At 37.2% G+C, this 14,601-nt stretch overlaps 1 protein-coding gene across 3 annotated transcripts in view; it reads left to right on the plus strand.

The window, feature by feature from the left end:
- GALNT18 (polypeptide N-acetylgalactosaminyltransferase 18) overlaps positions 1–14,601 on the plus strand; it is a 351,472-nt gene that overhangs the window by 291,911 nt on the left and 44,960 nt on the right. For all 3 annotated transcript variants that reach the window (XM_034417086.3, XM_034417087.3, XM_087878750.1), the window contains exons 7-9: positions 365–550; positions 3,168–3,305; positions 4,622–4,717. In XM_034417086.3, the coding sequence (XP_034272977.1) occupies positions 365–550; positions 3,168–3,305; positions 4,622–4,717 (420 nt within the window). The remainder of the gene's footprint in view (positions 1–364; positions 551–3,167; positions 3,306–4,621; positions 4,718–14,601) is intronic.

The following is a 14,601-nucleotide window of genomic DNA, read 5'->3' on the forward strand; positions in this document are numbered from 1 at the left end:
CTTAAGATGGTATCTTATCCTCTCATTTTTGCCTAAAACATAATTTGCACAAAATTACTTAAAATGGGTACTAGAAGTCAAAAGTAGGCAAGTTCAGCCTTGTAGGAGTTACTTGATTTTTTTCTTTTTACTTTCCTGAGGTTCAGATACCCAGATTTAAAGGGGACAAATATATCTCTAAAATTAAGAAACCACTTATATTTAATACCAGAAGTGAATGTATAACTTGTGTTCATACACTATGAGTTGTAGTGTGTATACTACCAGGAGAGATTCCTATACATTGTGAAATCTGGTCAAGGGACTATTGGACAGTTGGTAGAATGAATCTATCCAATATAGCAAAATATTTGTTTTTTTCTAGGTCTGGCAGTGTGGTGGCAGCGTTGAAGTCCTACCTTGCTCTAGGATTGCCCATATTGAACGAGCCCATAAGCCATACACAGAAGATCTAACATCCCATGTCCGAAGAAATGCATTAAGAGTGGCTGAGGTTTGGATGGACGAATTCAAAAGCCACGTTTACATGGCATGGAATATTCCTCAGGAGGTAGGCTACAAATGGACATCAGTATGACCATATAGCCTTGTGCTACAAAACAATATCCATTTCAATTTCATAAATTTCTTCAAGAATCTGTCTTGTGAGACAAGTGATAACCGATAATCACCAAAACTTATATTGCTAAATTGAGTAGTCTGCCAAGAGAAACATATAAATCCAAGACAATATGTCCTTTAGACAAGCCTAAAAGGATTATCAGTTAGAAACAGTCATTTTACAATTGTAGTAGTACCGCAGTTACATTTAATTATTTCAGCAACTTGGTACAGCCACTTGTATCTGGTTCAAGTACAAGAACCAGATTAGGATAATTGTATCATAAAAATATGATCAAATAGGCTCAATCTGGTTCAGTAATGAACGTTCATCACATGATTTATTTATTGGTTCAATTTATATGCCGCCCTTCTCCGGAGATTCAGGGCGGCTTACAATGCGTTAAGCACTTTTGTATATACCTGCTTAGTAGTGCTTCCCCCCCCCCAAAGCGGTGTTCTTTTTTATACAAAGTCAGCTTATTGCCCCCACAATCCGGGTCCTCATTTTACCTACCTCGAAAGGATGGAAGGCTGAGTCAACCTTGAGCCTGGTGAGATTTGAACTTGCAGTAATTGCAGGCAGCTGGTGTTACTTAACAGCACTTTAGTCTGCTGCGCCACCAAGGCTCTTTGTGTCACCGGAAACTTTGCTCAGTTGTACTTCTAACTGATTTTGATAAGACTGGTTTTCTGCAGGAACAATACTCAGAACACCATAAATATTGGCTGAACATTAAAAATCAATTTCAGTCATCAATTATTCCATAGCAGTATATCAAGGTCATAGAGAAAGAAATTGAGAGTATTGAAATAAAAGAACAATCTCCAGACCTGAATTCTAATACAGGACTGATTTGTTTGGCGACCCCCCCCCCACACACATACACAACACATTTTTAGCAATAGCAACAGCACTTAGACTTATATACCACTTCATAGGGCTTTACAGCCCACTCTAAGCAGTTTAGAGTCAACATATTGCCCCAACAATCGGGGTGCTCATTTTACTGACCTCAGAAGAATGGAAGGCTGAACCAACCTTTACCTCCATAATGTCGTTAATTTTATTAGCTTACATCATGTAGCAGAAGATAATGTTCTATTAAAATACAGGAAAGAAATCTATTTAAATGCAAGACATCTCTTATTTCATTGTTACCTCCACACACCCCACTTCCGTGAAAACAAAAGATGGGCTTTTTCTGCTTCAGACTTCCCTGTGTGATGAAATCCTGTAAAATATTTATTATGATATGCCTTGAAATATTTTTATTCCCCACCAAAAAAAATCAATACACTAAAACCAGCCCTTTACGAGCCTTCACTCAATCCAAAAGTAACCTTATGACAAGACAGAGTCAAGCATTTTTCTTCCATCTATTGCCCCTTTCCTTCATCCATTCTTATCACCTATGCTGTTCAGGTACCATCAACGCTGGATCCACATAAATATTTATTGAGTGACAGCAATGTTTTACAGTTCACTTTAAAAAGTGTGATCTCTTTCCTAAGAGTAACAAAAGCTGTACTTTGTTTATTCTGGGATTTGAGGACATAATCATATATATATATAAAATTTGGGTTTCTATCAAAAACTGTTTTGCTCCTGAATTTCTGTGTAGCTGTGTCTCTCCAAAACTACAGTTTCTACAGGCTGTAATGAGATAGTTAAGTGATTTCAATTTACGGGGTTTTTATGGAACATGGCTGTCTTAAACTCCAGGAATCTATGTTAGCAGCAGCAAAGCTTAGCTATAAAAATATAATAAAAAGTTAAACAATCTTTGCAAAAGCTTCTAATGAAAAGGCCATCAAAACTCTCAAAACGACACTATAGAGCACTGCACACCAGAACAACTAGACACAAGAACAGTTTTTTCCCTGAACGCCATCACTCTGCTAAACAATTAATTCCCTCAGCACTTTCAAACAATTCACTAAGTGTGCATTACTATTACTATTAATCTTCTCATCGTTCCTTTCACCCATCTCCTCCCACTTATGACTGTATGACTGTAACTTTGTTGCTTGTATCCTTACGATTTATATTGATTGTTTCCTAGTATGATTTGATTGCTTATTTGTACCCTATGACTATCATTAAGTGTTGTACCTTATGATTCTTGATGAAGGTATCTTTTCTTTTTATGTACACTGAGAGCATATGCACCAAAGACAAATTCCTTGTATGTCCAATCACTCTTGGCCAATAAAGAATTCTAATTCTAATGTTTACATTCATATGTGAACAAGAAAAAGATGGGCTGAAAAATCGAGTCTGTGCATTGATAAAGCCACCCTTCAGTTTCGGCAAGCTAGTAATGTCTGGAAAATGTTCCTGATTTTGTTGACGGAAATGTTTTCCACACCATCTGGCTATTTGGTTTCAATTGTTTTGGAATCTGGAAATTGTGTTGTCATTGAGAAACTGATTAAACATCCTTCAAAACCTGTGGGAAGTTTTCTCTTGATCACTAAAGTTGAAATGTTAATTAAATAAATGGTCTGTGTATGGCAAGTACGACTTTGATATTTCTGACCTTCCTTCTGGCATTCATGTGCAGGATTCTGGAATTGACATTGGGGATATCTCAGAGAGGAAGGCCTTGAGGAAAAAGCTGCAGTGCAAGACCTTCCGGTGGTATCTTGTCAATGTCTATCCCGAGATGAGAATGTACTCTGACACTGTCGCTTATGGGGTGGTAAGAGACATTTTATTTGGTTGAGCAGTCCTAGGAAAGAAATAGGGACAAGCGGTTTCCTGCAGGTGGACTGAGCATGGCTCTCAAAGAAAAGCCTTAAGAACGAAATGTGTCTGTTTATAATAGCAATAGACTTATATACCACTTACAGCATTCCCTGGGCATTTTGCAATGTCAGCATATTGCCCCCAAAAATCTGGGATTTCATTTTACTCACCTTGAAAAAATGGAAGGCTGAGTCAACCTTGAGCTGGTCAAGATTGAACTTCAGGCTGTGGGCAGAATTAGCCTGCAATACTGCATTCTAACCACTGCACCACCAGGGCTCTGGTGTTGCAATCACAACCGAGAGTGTTGTGATTAATCAGCACTGGATAATAGTGTTCATGGTGACATAAGCATTGCCCTGATGGATCAAATCCCTAACTCATCTACTCCAGCAGTCTTCCCTTACAGTGCCCAACCAACTGCATTAGGAAGCTTACTAGTCATTCAATAGATAACCTTCAGAAGCAGTCACACTGCTATTAAGCCACATTGATTCCCATGACTTCCATAAGTTGGTCTACCTCTTTTTTGAAGCCAGTTATGTCAGTAGTCAGCACCAAATCTCACGGTAGCAAATTCCAGTTTGTATAAAAAATATTTTGGCCTTAATAAAAAGCCAAATTATGTGAATGTTGTATTTCTGGACTGTTATATACAAAACAGTAATATTTAAAGTACTGTGAAACAAGTTGGATATTAAAAAATTGAATCCAAGGCACTGGGAAGATATATTGAACACAATTTACATTGTATCATTTGATAATAATTACTTTATAAGGGGTTTTTTGGGGTTTTTTTTGGAAAATGCACATTGATGATCTGAAGTTCGGCCAAACCTGAACAAACCTCCATTTACTACATTTACTGAGCGAGATTAATTGTTGGAATCCTAGTGAATTTTGAAATTCTTTTTCTAATTGAAATTATTTGATCATTAATTGAAATTCTTTTTTAATTATTATTTTATTCCAAGTTGTCTGTAAGGTCTTGAAGACCTGGTTGTTTTCCCAGGGATGGATGGATGGACGGAGCTCCTTGTTGGATGCGATTTATCTATGTTTTTGTATAGAGGGACCACAACCCATCTTCCTTTGCTTTCATAGTTTATTATACTGTAAATTGTACAGAGACAGGTGTGGTGCCTATTAATTAATTAATTAATTTAATTAATTAATTCAAAGGTGTATTACAGACTATGCTGAAGTTTCACACTATGCATTCCTACTTAATTTAAACAATTACTTACCCCTCTTCTCTATATTTTCTAGCTACAGAATTCCCTAAAAAGTGATCTGTGCCTTGATCAGGGACCAGATACAGAAAACATTCCAATCATGTACATCTGCCATGGAATGACACCACAGGTTAGTAAGATTAATCTTGCACTTTATTCTCACCCATATGCAGAAAGAACCGTACTGTAACTAGCAATTATTTTTTCTACTACAATACTTTCTAAGACGGTTAATAATAAATGGAAATAATATTTGTTCCCAATGTTAAGTATTATGAATCTCTTAATTAGTGCCTTGTCAAAAAGTCACAATGGAAAATTAAAAATGCAAAGAATTGTTGGCATAGACTTTTACTATTCTTCCTAGAAAAAATAGGATCCCAAGTGTGAATGCAACATTAATTATTTCAGGGACAATTATTTTCTCTATATTTCTACGTCTCACATATTAATGCCATTTAAAACACACATGTGCACACCCACTTGTTCTTCCAGTAAGTATGCTTGAGTTTATAATAAATGAGTAGAGATTTATAGTTCTTTTGGCTTTTCAAGAAACAATCAGTCATGGAAATCCCACGGTTTAATTTTGGCCTTTGTTATAGAAGCATTACGTAGAATAGAATAGAATAGAATAGAATAGAATAGAATAGAATAGAATAGAATAGAATAGAATAGAATAGAATAGAATAGAATAGAATAGAATAGAATAGAATTCTTTATTGGCCAAGTGTGATTGGACACACAAGGAATTTGTCTTGATGGATATGCTCTCGGAGTACATAAAAGAAAAGATACATTTGTCAAGAATCATAAGGTACAACACTTAATGATAGTCATAGGGAAACAGTCAATACCAGAAACAAGGTTATAGTCATACAGTCATAAGTGGGAGGAGATGGGTGATGGGAACGATGAGAAGATTAATAGTAGTGCTGACTTAGTAAATAGTTTGACAATGTTGAGGGAATTATTTGTTTAGCAGAGTGATGGAATTTGGGAAAAAACTGTTCTTGTGTCTAGTTGTTCTGGTGTGCAGTGCTCTATAGCATCGTTTTGAGGGTAGGAGTTGAAACAGTTTATGTTCAGGATGTGAGGGGTCTGTAAATATTTTCACAGCCCTCTTTTTGACTCGTGCAGTATACAGATCCTCAATGGAAGGCAGGTTGGTAGTAATTGTTTTTTCTGCAGTTCTAATTATCCTCTGAAGTCTGTGTCTGTCTTGTTGGGTTGCAGAACCAACATAGCATCATAGTGATCATTTCAAATATTGCTATCCGAGTTTTATTTTAGAGCTATCTATTGTGATTTTCTAGAAGAGTCTGTTTTCTAGGTAATACAAGATGAACCAGGAATAAAGAGATCCAGAGACCATTAGAAACTGGAGAGCTGCATTTGTACTAAATAATAAATTTTTTTGCCTCCCAGTTTAGTTCCTTTAGAGATGAGACAGAAAAGCAGCCACCGAAAGGAGAACGTTTTCTGTGTGTGATCTATTGAGTTGATTGGAATCTTAAAAATCCTACACGAAATTCCTAGTGGCTTACATTCCCATATTAAATATACATGTATCACTGGATGTCATCTATTAGTTGTCTTCAGAAGCTTTAATTGTAGAATGTCAAATAGTAATAGAAGTGAATTTGTATGATTCGATGCTATCTAAAACTGTATTGTTAATCAAATTACTGGAACTATGTAATTGTGAATTGATAAATATTCATATTGTCCTTAAGGTTTTTTTCAAAGATCTTTATCACATTCTTTTTATTTTTGAGACGCTTATATGTTGCCCATACATTGCATATATCGTGATCTACATATTTTATGAAGCGGATGCATAATATTTGACTGAAGAACCAACATCTAACAGGAAAAGATTTCTTTAAATTGAGAAATATTGGAAAGTTGATTGTCTTTGCTCAGTTTTTGTTTCTATATAACCATGAAAAGATATTCAGCCTCTATTTTCACATCTAGTAAAATTGGTTTTCCTGTATAAGATGTATTTAATATTGATTGTACCAGTGAGGGCACACTAGAGTAAATTATGAATGATGAAGAGAAATTTTCAGAGTCTACTTAGACACTGCATAGGCTAACACTTTTTCTCTTCTCCTCAACCTTATTTTAATAACTATCATTTGCCAAGGTTGCCAATTCTAACAAAATTCAGTGTTCTTCAAGTAACCGAGTCCTTCTTCCGTTAATCATAAGTTATTAAAAGTCTTTCTTCTTTACCTTCTGGAATTATTTTATAACATGTTTTGATGTATCCTTTATCTGCTGTAGTATTTTAAAAAGACTCTGTTGCAAATTCAGACTGAAAAAATGTGATTACGAGTATATTATGGAACACATAAAAGGTTTTATTATTCGCAACCTTTTTTTTTTGTATTTGATTAAGCTGTTTTGTACTACAACAAATGAGTTCCTGCATAAATGTCCTGTTAGTGTTGTAACTTTTCCCAGAAACTCAGGATTAGCACTATACTTTCATTAATTAGACTTGATGCAGATTAATGTTGATTGTACAGAAAAAATTATGATCTGAACTAGATGAGTTTCTCCAAAATTGACTTTGATATATTTTGGCATTTGCAAGGAACTCCTAATTTTATGTCTTTATTAGCCTATAATTCTGTTTACCAAATTTTCTTGTGGCGATAATATCAACATGAAGATATGTAGGAAAAGTTTTAATTTCCAACTATGTTTTCTGGTTCATCAAGTTTGAATAAAGATGAGTAGATAGACATGGACCACGTGCAACCCTCCAGATGTTATTGATCTGCATCTCACATAATCCGTTATCATATAGTTCCAGTTATTGAAAACTTGACTGTTGCCTACCCATGTCCTAGAGGTTATACATTTATTTTTTATTTTATTTTTATTTATTTTTATTATTCATATTTCTATGCCACCCACTCTCTGAGGACTCTGGGCGACTTACACCAAAGACAGTATACTAAATAGCATATTGCCCCCTAACAATTTGGGTCCTCATTTTACCCACCTTGGAAGGATGGAAGGTTGAGTCAACCTTGAGCCGGTGAGATTTGATCCGCTGATCTGCTGAACTAGCAGTCAGCTGAAGTAGCTGCAGTACTGCACTCTAACCATTGCGCCACCTCAGCTTATTTGGCAAAAATGTTTCTGAATCAGAAAATATGTAGACATACCTATCAGGGGTGGGTTCTACTTACCTTTACTACCAGTTCACAACAGGACCACATGTGCACACTTGCTTCGCTCGCATGCACACGCGCTTCTGCGCATGCACAGATCATCCATGATGACATCGTGGCAGGTGGGCAGAGCCTCCCGCTGGTTTTACTACCAGTTCTATAGAACTGAACCGAACCGAACCGGGAGTAACCCACCACTGATACCTATCATGGTCTTAGCCTGTCTAGACCAGACCTGTCCAGGGAAATGAAAAGCCAGGACACTCAGCTGCTCGTAGTCTCACAGAGCCTTTATTCCTGATTACAAGCCGGATTCATAGCAAATGTTGAGTTCCTGCCAAAGCCAGCACTGGGAGCTTCTGCCTTCCAGCGCCCTTTATTCAGTTAGTCCAGATATTCAGTTAGTCCATGCCCTCCATCCAATCACCATCCAGTGGTTGGCTGTATTCCTTCCGCGCTTGTCCCACAAGGATTTTTGGCCGCTGCCATTTGGAACCAGGCATTGACTATCACATCCATGAAGCAGGACGCCGTCAGTACTGAGCCAGTGCTGCCACCACCATGTGGGTTGCTGCCGGCCGTGCCCCCGCTGCCTCTCCCCCTCCCCCAGAAATGGCGAGCCCCAGACTGGGGCTCGACTCATGGTTTATGTCATGAAGATGTGATAAAACTTCTGCCATTGTTTTTTAAATTGCAACTAGCTGTATCTATAAATAGCTTCTTTTATGTTGACTTTTGCCCAGAGGCCATGATTAGACATGGTTTCAACTATCTGATGTTGCTGCCTTCACCTTCCAGAATTAGAGGATGAACAAAGCAATTATTGTTGAAGCTTAAATATCCACCAGGCAGATATATATCATGCTTGCAGCTTCCAACATTTGTTTCAATATTTTTCTATTGCTTTTTATTTTAAAAAAATCAACATGGTTAACATAATTAATGTATTTAAAAAATGAAACAGAAAAAAGTTATAAACTAGTATATATCCTACAATGAACACAATAAAGAAACAAATAAAAATAAATTAAGAAGATGTATAGCAGCTGATAAGAAACTATAAGAATAGATAAAGACGATAAAGAAATAAGGAGATATTAAAAGAAAATTTGGCCAAGGACAAGTTAAGATGGCTTATGCATTAGGGCATCTTAACAAATGGCCATAGCATAGCTGACATTTGTTCAATCTAGAAATTGCATTAGATGAAGCACACTTCAATAGTTCAACAAGATGAATATACTGAAACTGGGATGTAATCCACAAATCTTCCATATGAAAACATATAGACTAGGGTAGGCTTGTAAGAAAGCAGGTGGTCACAAGCTCTTTAAAGCTAGATGTGACCTCCTGAGGGTGATATATACCGTATTTTTCTGAGTATAAGACACTCCGGAGTATAAGATGCAGCTTATTTTCGGGGGAGGAAAATAAGAAAAAAAATTCTCCCTTTGCCTACCAGCATCCATTGGTATTTATCTTTCTAGCATCCTTAGCAAACAGCCTGGTCAGCTTCAATACATTAGCCTGATTCAGCACGAGCAGCTGATTGGCGGGTGGATCGCCTCCCGGAATACCCCCAAACAGCTGTTCCCAGAAATGAACTTTAGCAACAGGCTCGCTGGATGTGAGCGCGCATGCACAGCTTCAAAAATGCAGCTAATCGTCACAGGGCACTCCAATGAGTACAGCAGGGGAAGTGGGGAACCGGTCCAGCAAGGCAGTAGCTGTTCCGGATTGCCATTTTGGCCTCTGTGCCTTGCTTTTTCACTCTCTGAAAGCTCCATTTGAGAGGCTGCCTTTGCAAAGAAAAGCTCCTTTGCAAACAGAGCTTTTGGAGCTTTTGGAGGCTGTTTGAGAGGCTCGCTGTTTGAGAGGATGCATTTGCAGCCTCCAAGAGCTCCAAAAGCTCCGTTTGAGAGGATACGCAGAGGCTGAAGGGTGGGGGCCAGCATGTGGGCGGCTATAAGTATATAAGTAGATATATATAAGTATACATTCGGTGTATAAGACGCACCCAAATTTTCACCCTCTTTTGGTGGGAGGGGGGAAGGTGCATCTTATACTCCAAAAAATATGGTATATATAAACTGTGATATCCTAGCACATTCTAGGGCATGTCTAGAGTATGCTTGGAAACTGTATTCCATGCTGAAAGATTCCAGATGGAAAGAAAAATACCAAATGCTCACAGTATCAGAGAATCACTGGGATGTTAAATAGAAAGCTTGGGTATTCTGTTTTTGCAGTATTTAATCCAGATGGATGCTCCATTTGCAGCTGTATTGCTTATTTTACAAAATTACAAAATATTTTACAAAGACCATTTTATTGTATGTTTGTCAGATTTCTTTAATATGCGGTTCTTTTTTGCTGTTGTTTTCAAGCAGTGTTCAGACATTTAAATTACACAAAACAATATCATGTGAAACTATGGAGTCAATAAAAGTTGTTGGTTTTTTTAGATAGAGAGAGACACAGGTCCAAGGCCAAGAATTTGGAAGAACATTTGAGAAAAGATTGAAGAATATTTTGCATAATTGTTGTGTCTACACTGTCAGCCAAATTTTAAAGCATCTGTTAATTACTTGATCCATTAAATGTCAAGTAGTAGCTGGAATGTTATTATGAATTTGGATATAATTCTGCCATTAACTTGGGTTTTATAGAAACAAGTGTCTGAACAGAAAGACCATTGAATGTTGCTTCCCTGAATCATGTTCTTTTCAAAAATAATTAGCTCTGGTTTCATTAGAAAGTAAGATACTTTAATTCTATCATTATGTTTTCTCTTCTTTGCCTATAGAGGACATTTTTTAAAAAGTATTTATAGAAATAACATTACAGGATCAAGTTAATGGAAGTTAATGGAATGAAAAGTTGCAATTTTTTTTCTGTGGAAATGACCTGCAGTTAATGAGCTGAACCTTTCTGCTATAAACTTTGGCACTGTTATCAATAGAACTGTCTTTATTTTCAGTTAAGAATATGTCGCTCCCTTTGTGAAATACAATTGCAAATTCAAATATTAAAAAGTATGCATTGTTAGTGTTCTATCCCCATTACTTTCTAGTTCTGTACAATCATATTTCTCAAAGTGTTTGCAACAGCACCACAATGTCTAACTAGCCTTTGACATGACCCTGAATCAGATTTCTTTTTCTGGATGATTATGTTTTCCTTCCATTCCATCTAGTATTAAATACCATTGATTTAATGGTAGGAAACCCTCCCCCCCCACACACCTCTATTCAAGCACAGCAGGGGACTGCTTTTTCCCATCAAAGGCAAGATAGACTTTGGAATGGAGCTCTCAGATATATTCTTTTCCTCTTTAGGTGGGGAAGGGGCTGCCCGCCCTTCCAACCAAAAGTAAATGCTTACATGGAGCCTCCAGCCACATGCTCCTAAACGTGGTAGGGTCTGTGCTAATTAGAACAGTCAATAATGCAATAATTGGACTTAGGTTATAAGACTGGCCAGCAAATATTAGGAAGTGATTTAGTGCTTATGTTGCTAGTGCCATTCTTTGTTTTATTATCCCACCTTATACCCTTACCTATAGACAAAATCTTGCCAAACTAAAGCAAACTACTTGCATCATTAAAGAATCAGAACTTCTAGGGAAGAGCTGGCTTGATCGTCTTCCTCCCAACCACACTATCTAAATTTCACCGTCTCTTATTCCTCTGGAATGCACTCCCTTGCTCCCGGGAATCTAGATTACATTCCACCACAAATCAAAGCATGAGGATTATGCCAAATCCTGTAGGTTTGGGGCAACTTTAAAAAGAAAAAGTTGTTTATTTAAAAAAAAAATTGGGGGGGGAGGTGAGCAGAAACTATAGTAAGGCACCAAATTTGAAACATAAGGTAATTTTTTATTTTATCATATGTGTGAATTATCATTTTTAAAGATCCTTTGAAACAAAAATCACTGAGGTAACGCCAAATTTCAGCTTTTTGTAATTCAGGTATGACACAGTCGTTTTAACAGAACACTACTAAACAAAGTACTCTTGTTACTGAGAATTTCTTTAAAAAACAGCTCATCTGCATCAAATCAGCATTTGTTTTCTGAAAACAAAAAATGAGCAGGTAATCAAATTAGCAGTCTTTCTGCGGTTGGCCATTTAAGCTTATACTTTCATAATCAACTTTGACACAGATAATCTATCATTTGAAAGTAGGGAAGGGTGGACTCTAAAAGCTCTTTAAACAGTGTCTTTGCAGGGACCAGCAAGTTCTGGATATTTCCATAAGCAGAGGAAGAGATTTTTCTCAGATAAATTGGTTCATTTATTAGGGATTAGAGATATTAAGGAGATATATTTTCTCTTAGGGCAGAGTCTATCCTTGGCAACAGATGGAAAGGTCAGTGGACTTCTACAAAACACTGGAATAAATTGTACATGAATGTGTTAATGAGAATTTTATTTTTATATTTTGATCTTTCAGATTGCATATCTCCTCTTTTACTCTCTGTAATTAAGCATACACCTACAAAGACTCCGACATCAGGTCAGGTACAGCTATAAATATCTATCCTGCCTGAAACTCAATCTCAGAAAAAAAAAACAAAAAAACAGCAGAAACTTTAAGGATTCAATTCTGCTAGACAAGTTGCTTTGCTGGAGACAGAAAATAAGCAATTTATATGACATACATACATACATGATTTGCCTATTGCAAACACAGGACATAGAATCATGTTCTATGCATTAGTAGGTCCCATAGCTAAACTTGGCTACCTTCCCACATTTTCAGGTCAACAAACTTTGGGCCAGGTTATTTGGGGAACCACCTATCTCTAATATTTTGTATTACCCATTTAATAAGTTTCAGCAGAATGGAAGCAATTGGAATCTAGATAATGCCATCTAAGAGGGTCTTGGAAACATGCCTCCTCTATCATGGTGCCTGCCCTATATTCCCCCAGAGATCCATATGGTTCCCACCCTTACAATGTTCTGAAAGGCACTGAAAATTTCGCCCAGATTCTGGGAGAAATGTTAGTTGGTAAGCCCTTATAAAATGTCTTTTCTTTTTCTGGACAGCTATCATTTCATTTCGGTATATAATCATTTCGGTATATAAAAAATTTAATAAATAAATAAATAAACAAATAAATAAATAAATAAATTTCATTTATTAAATTTTTTATACCGCCTCTCTCCTGAAGGACTCAGGGCGGTGAACAGCCAGGATTAAAAAACATACAATATAAACATTAAAATACTTTAAAACATAATTAAATCTATATTGGCTTCCCCCAATTTAAAACCCCTTACCCATAAAATTAACCAATTAAAAATTTTTAAGCCAGCCCGGCTTGCTGAAATAAAAAAGTCTTCAGAGCCCGGCGAAAGGTCCGGAGGTCCGGGATCAGTCGTATCCCTGGGGATAGCTCATTCCAGAGCTCTTTTTGATTGTTTTGGCTTGTTATTACGTAAGGTGTCCAGAGTTGGTTGGAATGAAACATTATTTAAATCTATGTAAATAAATACATAAAACTTTCTCCTTTGTCACTGGATCTAGGAGGTACCAGGTATGTCTCCTGTCCATCCCTAGTTGTGAGTGACTTGGAGGACATTCTATTTCACTTGCTATTTCCATTTCCATATTAGCTGGAATTTACAAATTCCCCCCTCCTTTACAATCTCTCTTATCTCTCTTTCATCCTGCCTGGGAATCTCAGAAGTGAGCGCTGGAGTTACCAGGTGTCATGCAAAAAAAAAAAAAAAGGCATATTCTCTTTTTTGCCCTCATGTCTTCCTTCCAATTCCACTTCATCATTTGTATATGTTCTTGAAAATGAAGATCGTTGGGGAAATGATGCAGTTGAAAAACCAGACTCTCTAATGTTGGAAAAAGCAATTTCATGTACTGTATGCAACAGTGGTGAAATCCAATTTTTTTTACTACCGGTTCTGTGGGTGTGGCTTGATGGGTGTGGTGTGGTTTGGTGGGTGTGGCTTAGTGGGCATGGCAGGGGAAGGATACTGCAAAATTTCCATTCCCACCCTACTCCATGGGAAGGATACTGCAAAATCCCCATTCCCTCCCCACTCCTGGGGGAAGGATATTGCAAAATCTCCATTCCCACCCCACTCTGGGGCCAGCCAGAGGTGGTATTTGCCAGTTCTCTGAACTGCTCAAAATTCCCACTACCGGTTCTCTAGAACCTGTCAGAACCTGCTGGACTTCACCCCTGGTATGCAAGCCAACTACATTTTTTGCAGCTCTTTGCTCTAATTTTTGTTATGGATAGCTAGAAATCAAAAAGTATGTTCTTTTTTCCCCCCATTTGTCCTTCTTTCCAATTGTCCATGTCCTCTTTTTCTTATTCAGATGTCCAGCAATCCTTTATTTGGTTGAAATTGGAGAGGTTTGTCTTCCAACCCGCTCTTCTGCCTCCTTTTTTTTTTTCTTGATACCAGACAATAGGAAGCTCTTATCTCCATCTAGAGATTGCTCAATTCAGGCCTCTCCTTTTCAACTTGGAGGACATGTATTTTTCATTCTTAGTGGTTTTATAATTTTCTGTGTTCCTTTCTCCAAATCAGTCTCCCTTTTCGTTGGAGTCAAAACTACTAGCAGACTCTGAAGCCAGAATCTACAGTGTGTGAAATGGTTTATACCCCTGAGGGTATAGCAAATGGAACTGTCAAAAGAGGTTAGCAGTGTCAATATCTTCTGCTACTTCCCTATGATTTTTTCATATCTAGGTGACCCTTTTAGTGAATTAAATATTCCAGCCTGCCCCTTCTGCACTAGGAATCTAAATATACTATTTGTAAACTTTTTTAGGTGAGAAGGGCAG

The sequence above is a fragment of the Pantherophis guttatus genome, chromosome 1, assembly GCF_059756535.1.
Source record: "Pantherophis guttatus breed Tessera chromosome 1, ASM5975653v1, whole genome shotgun sequence".
NCBI lineage: Eukaryota > Metazoa > Chordata > Lepidosauria > Squamata > Colubridae > Pantherophis > Pantherophis guttatus.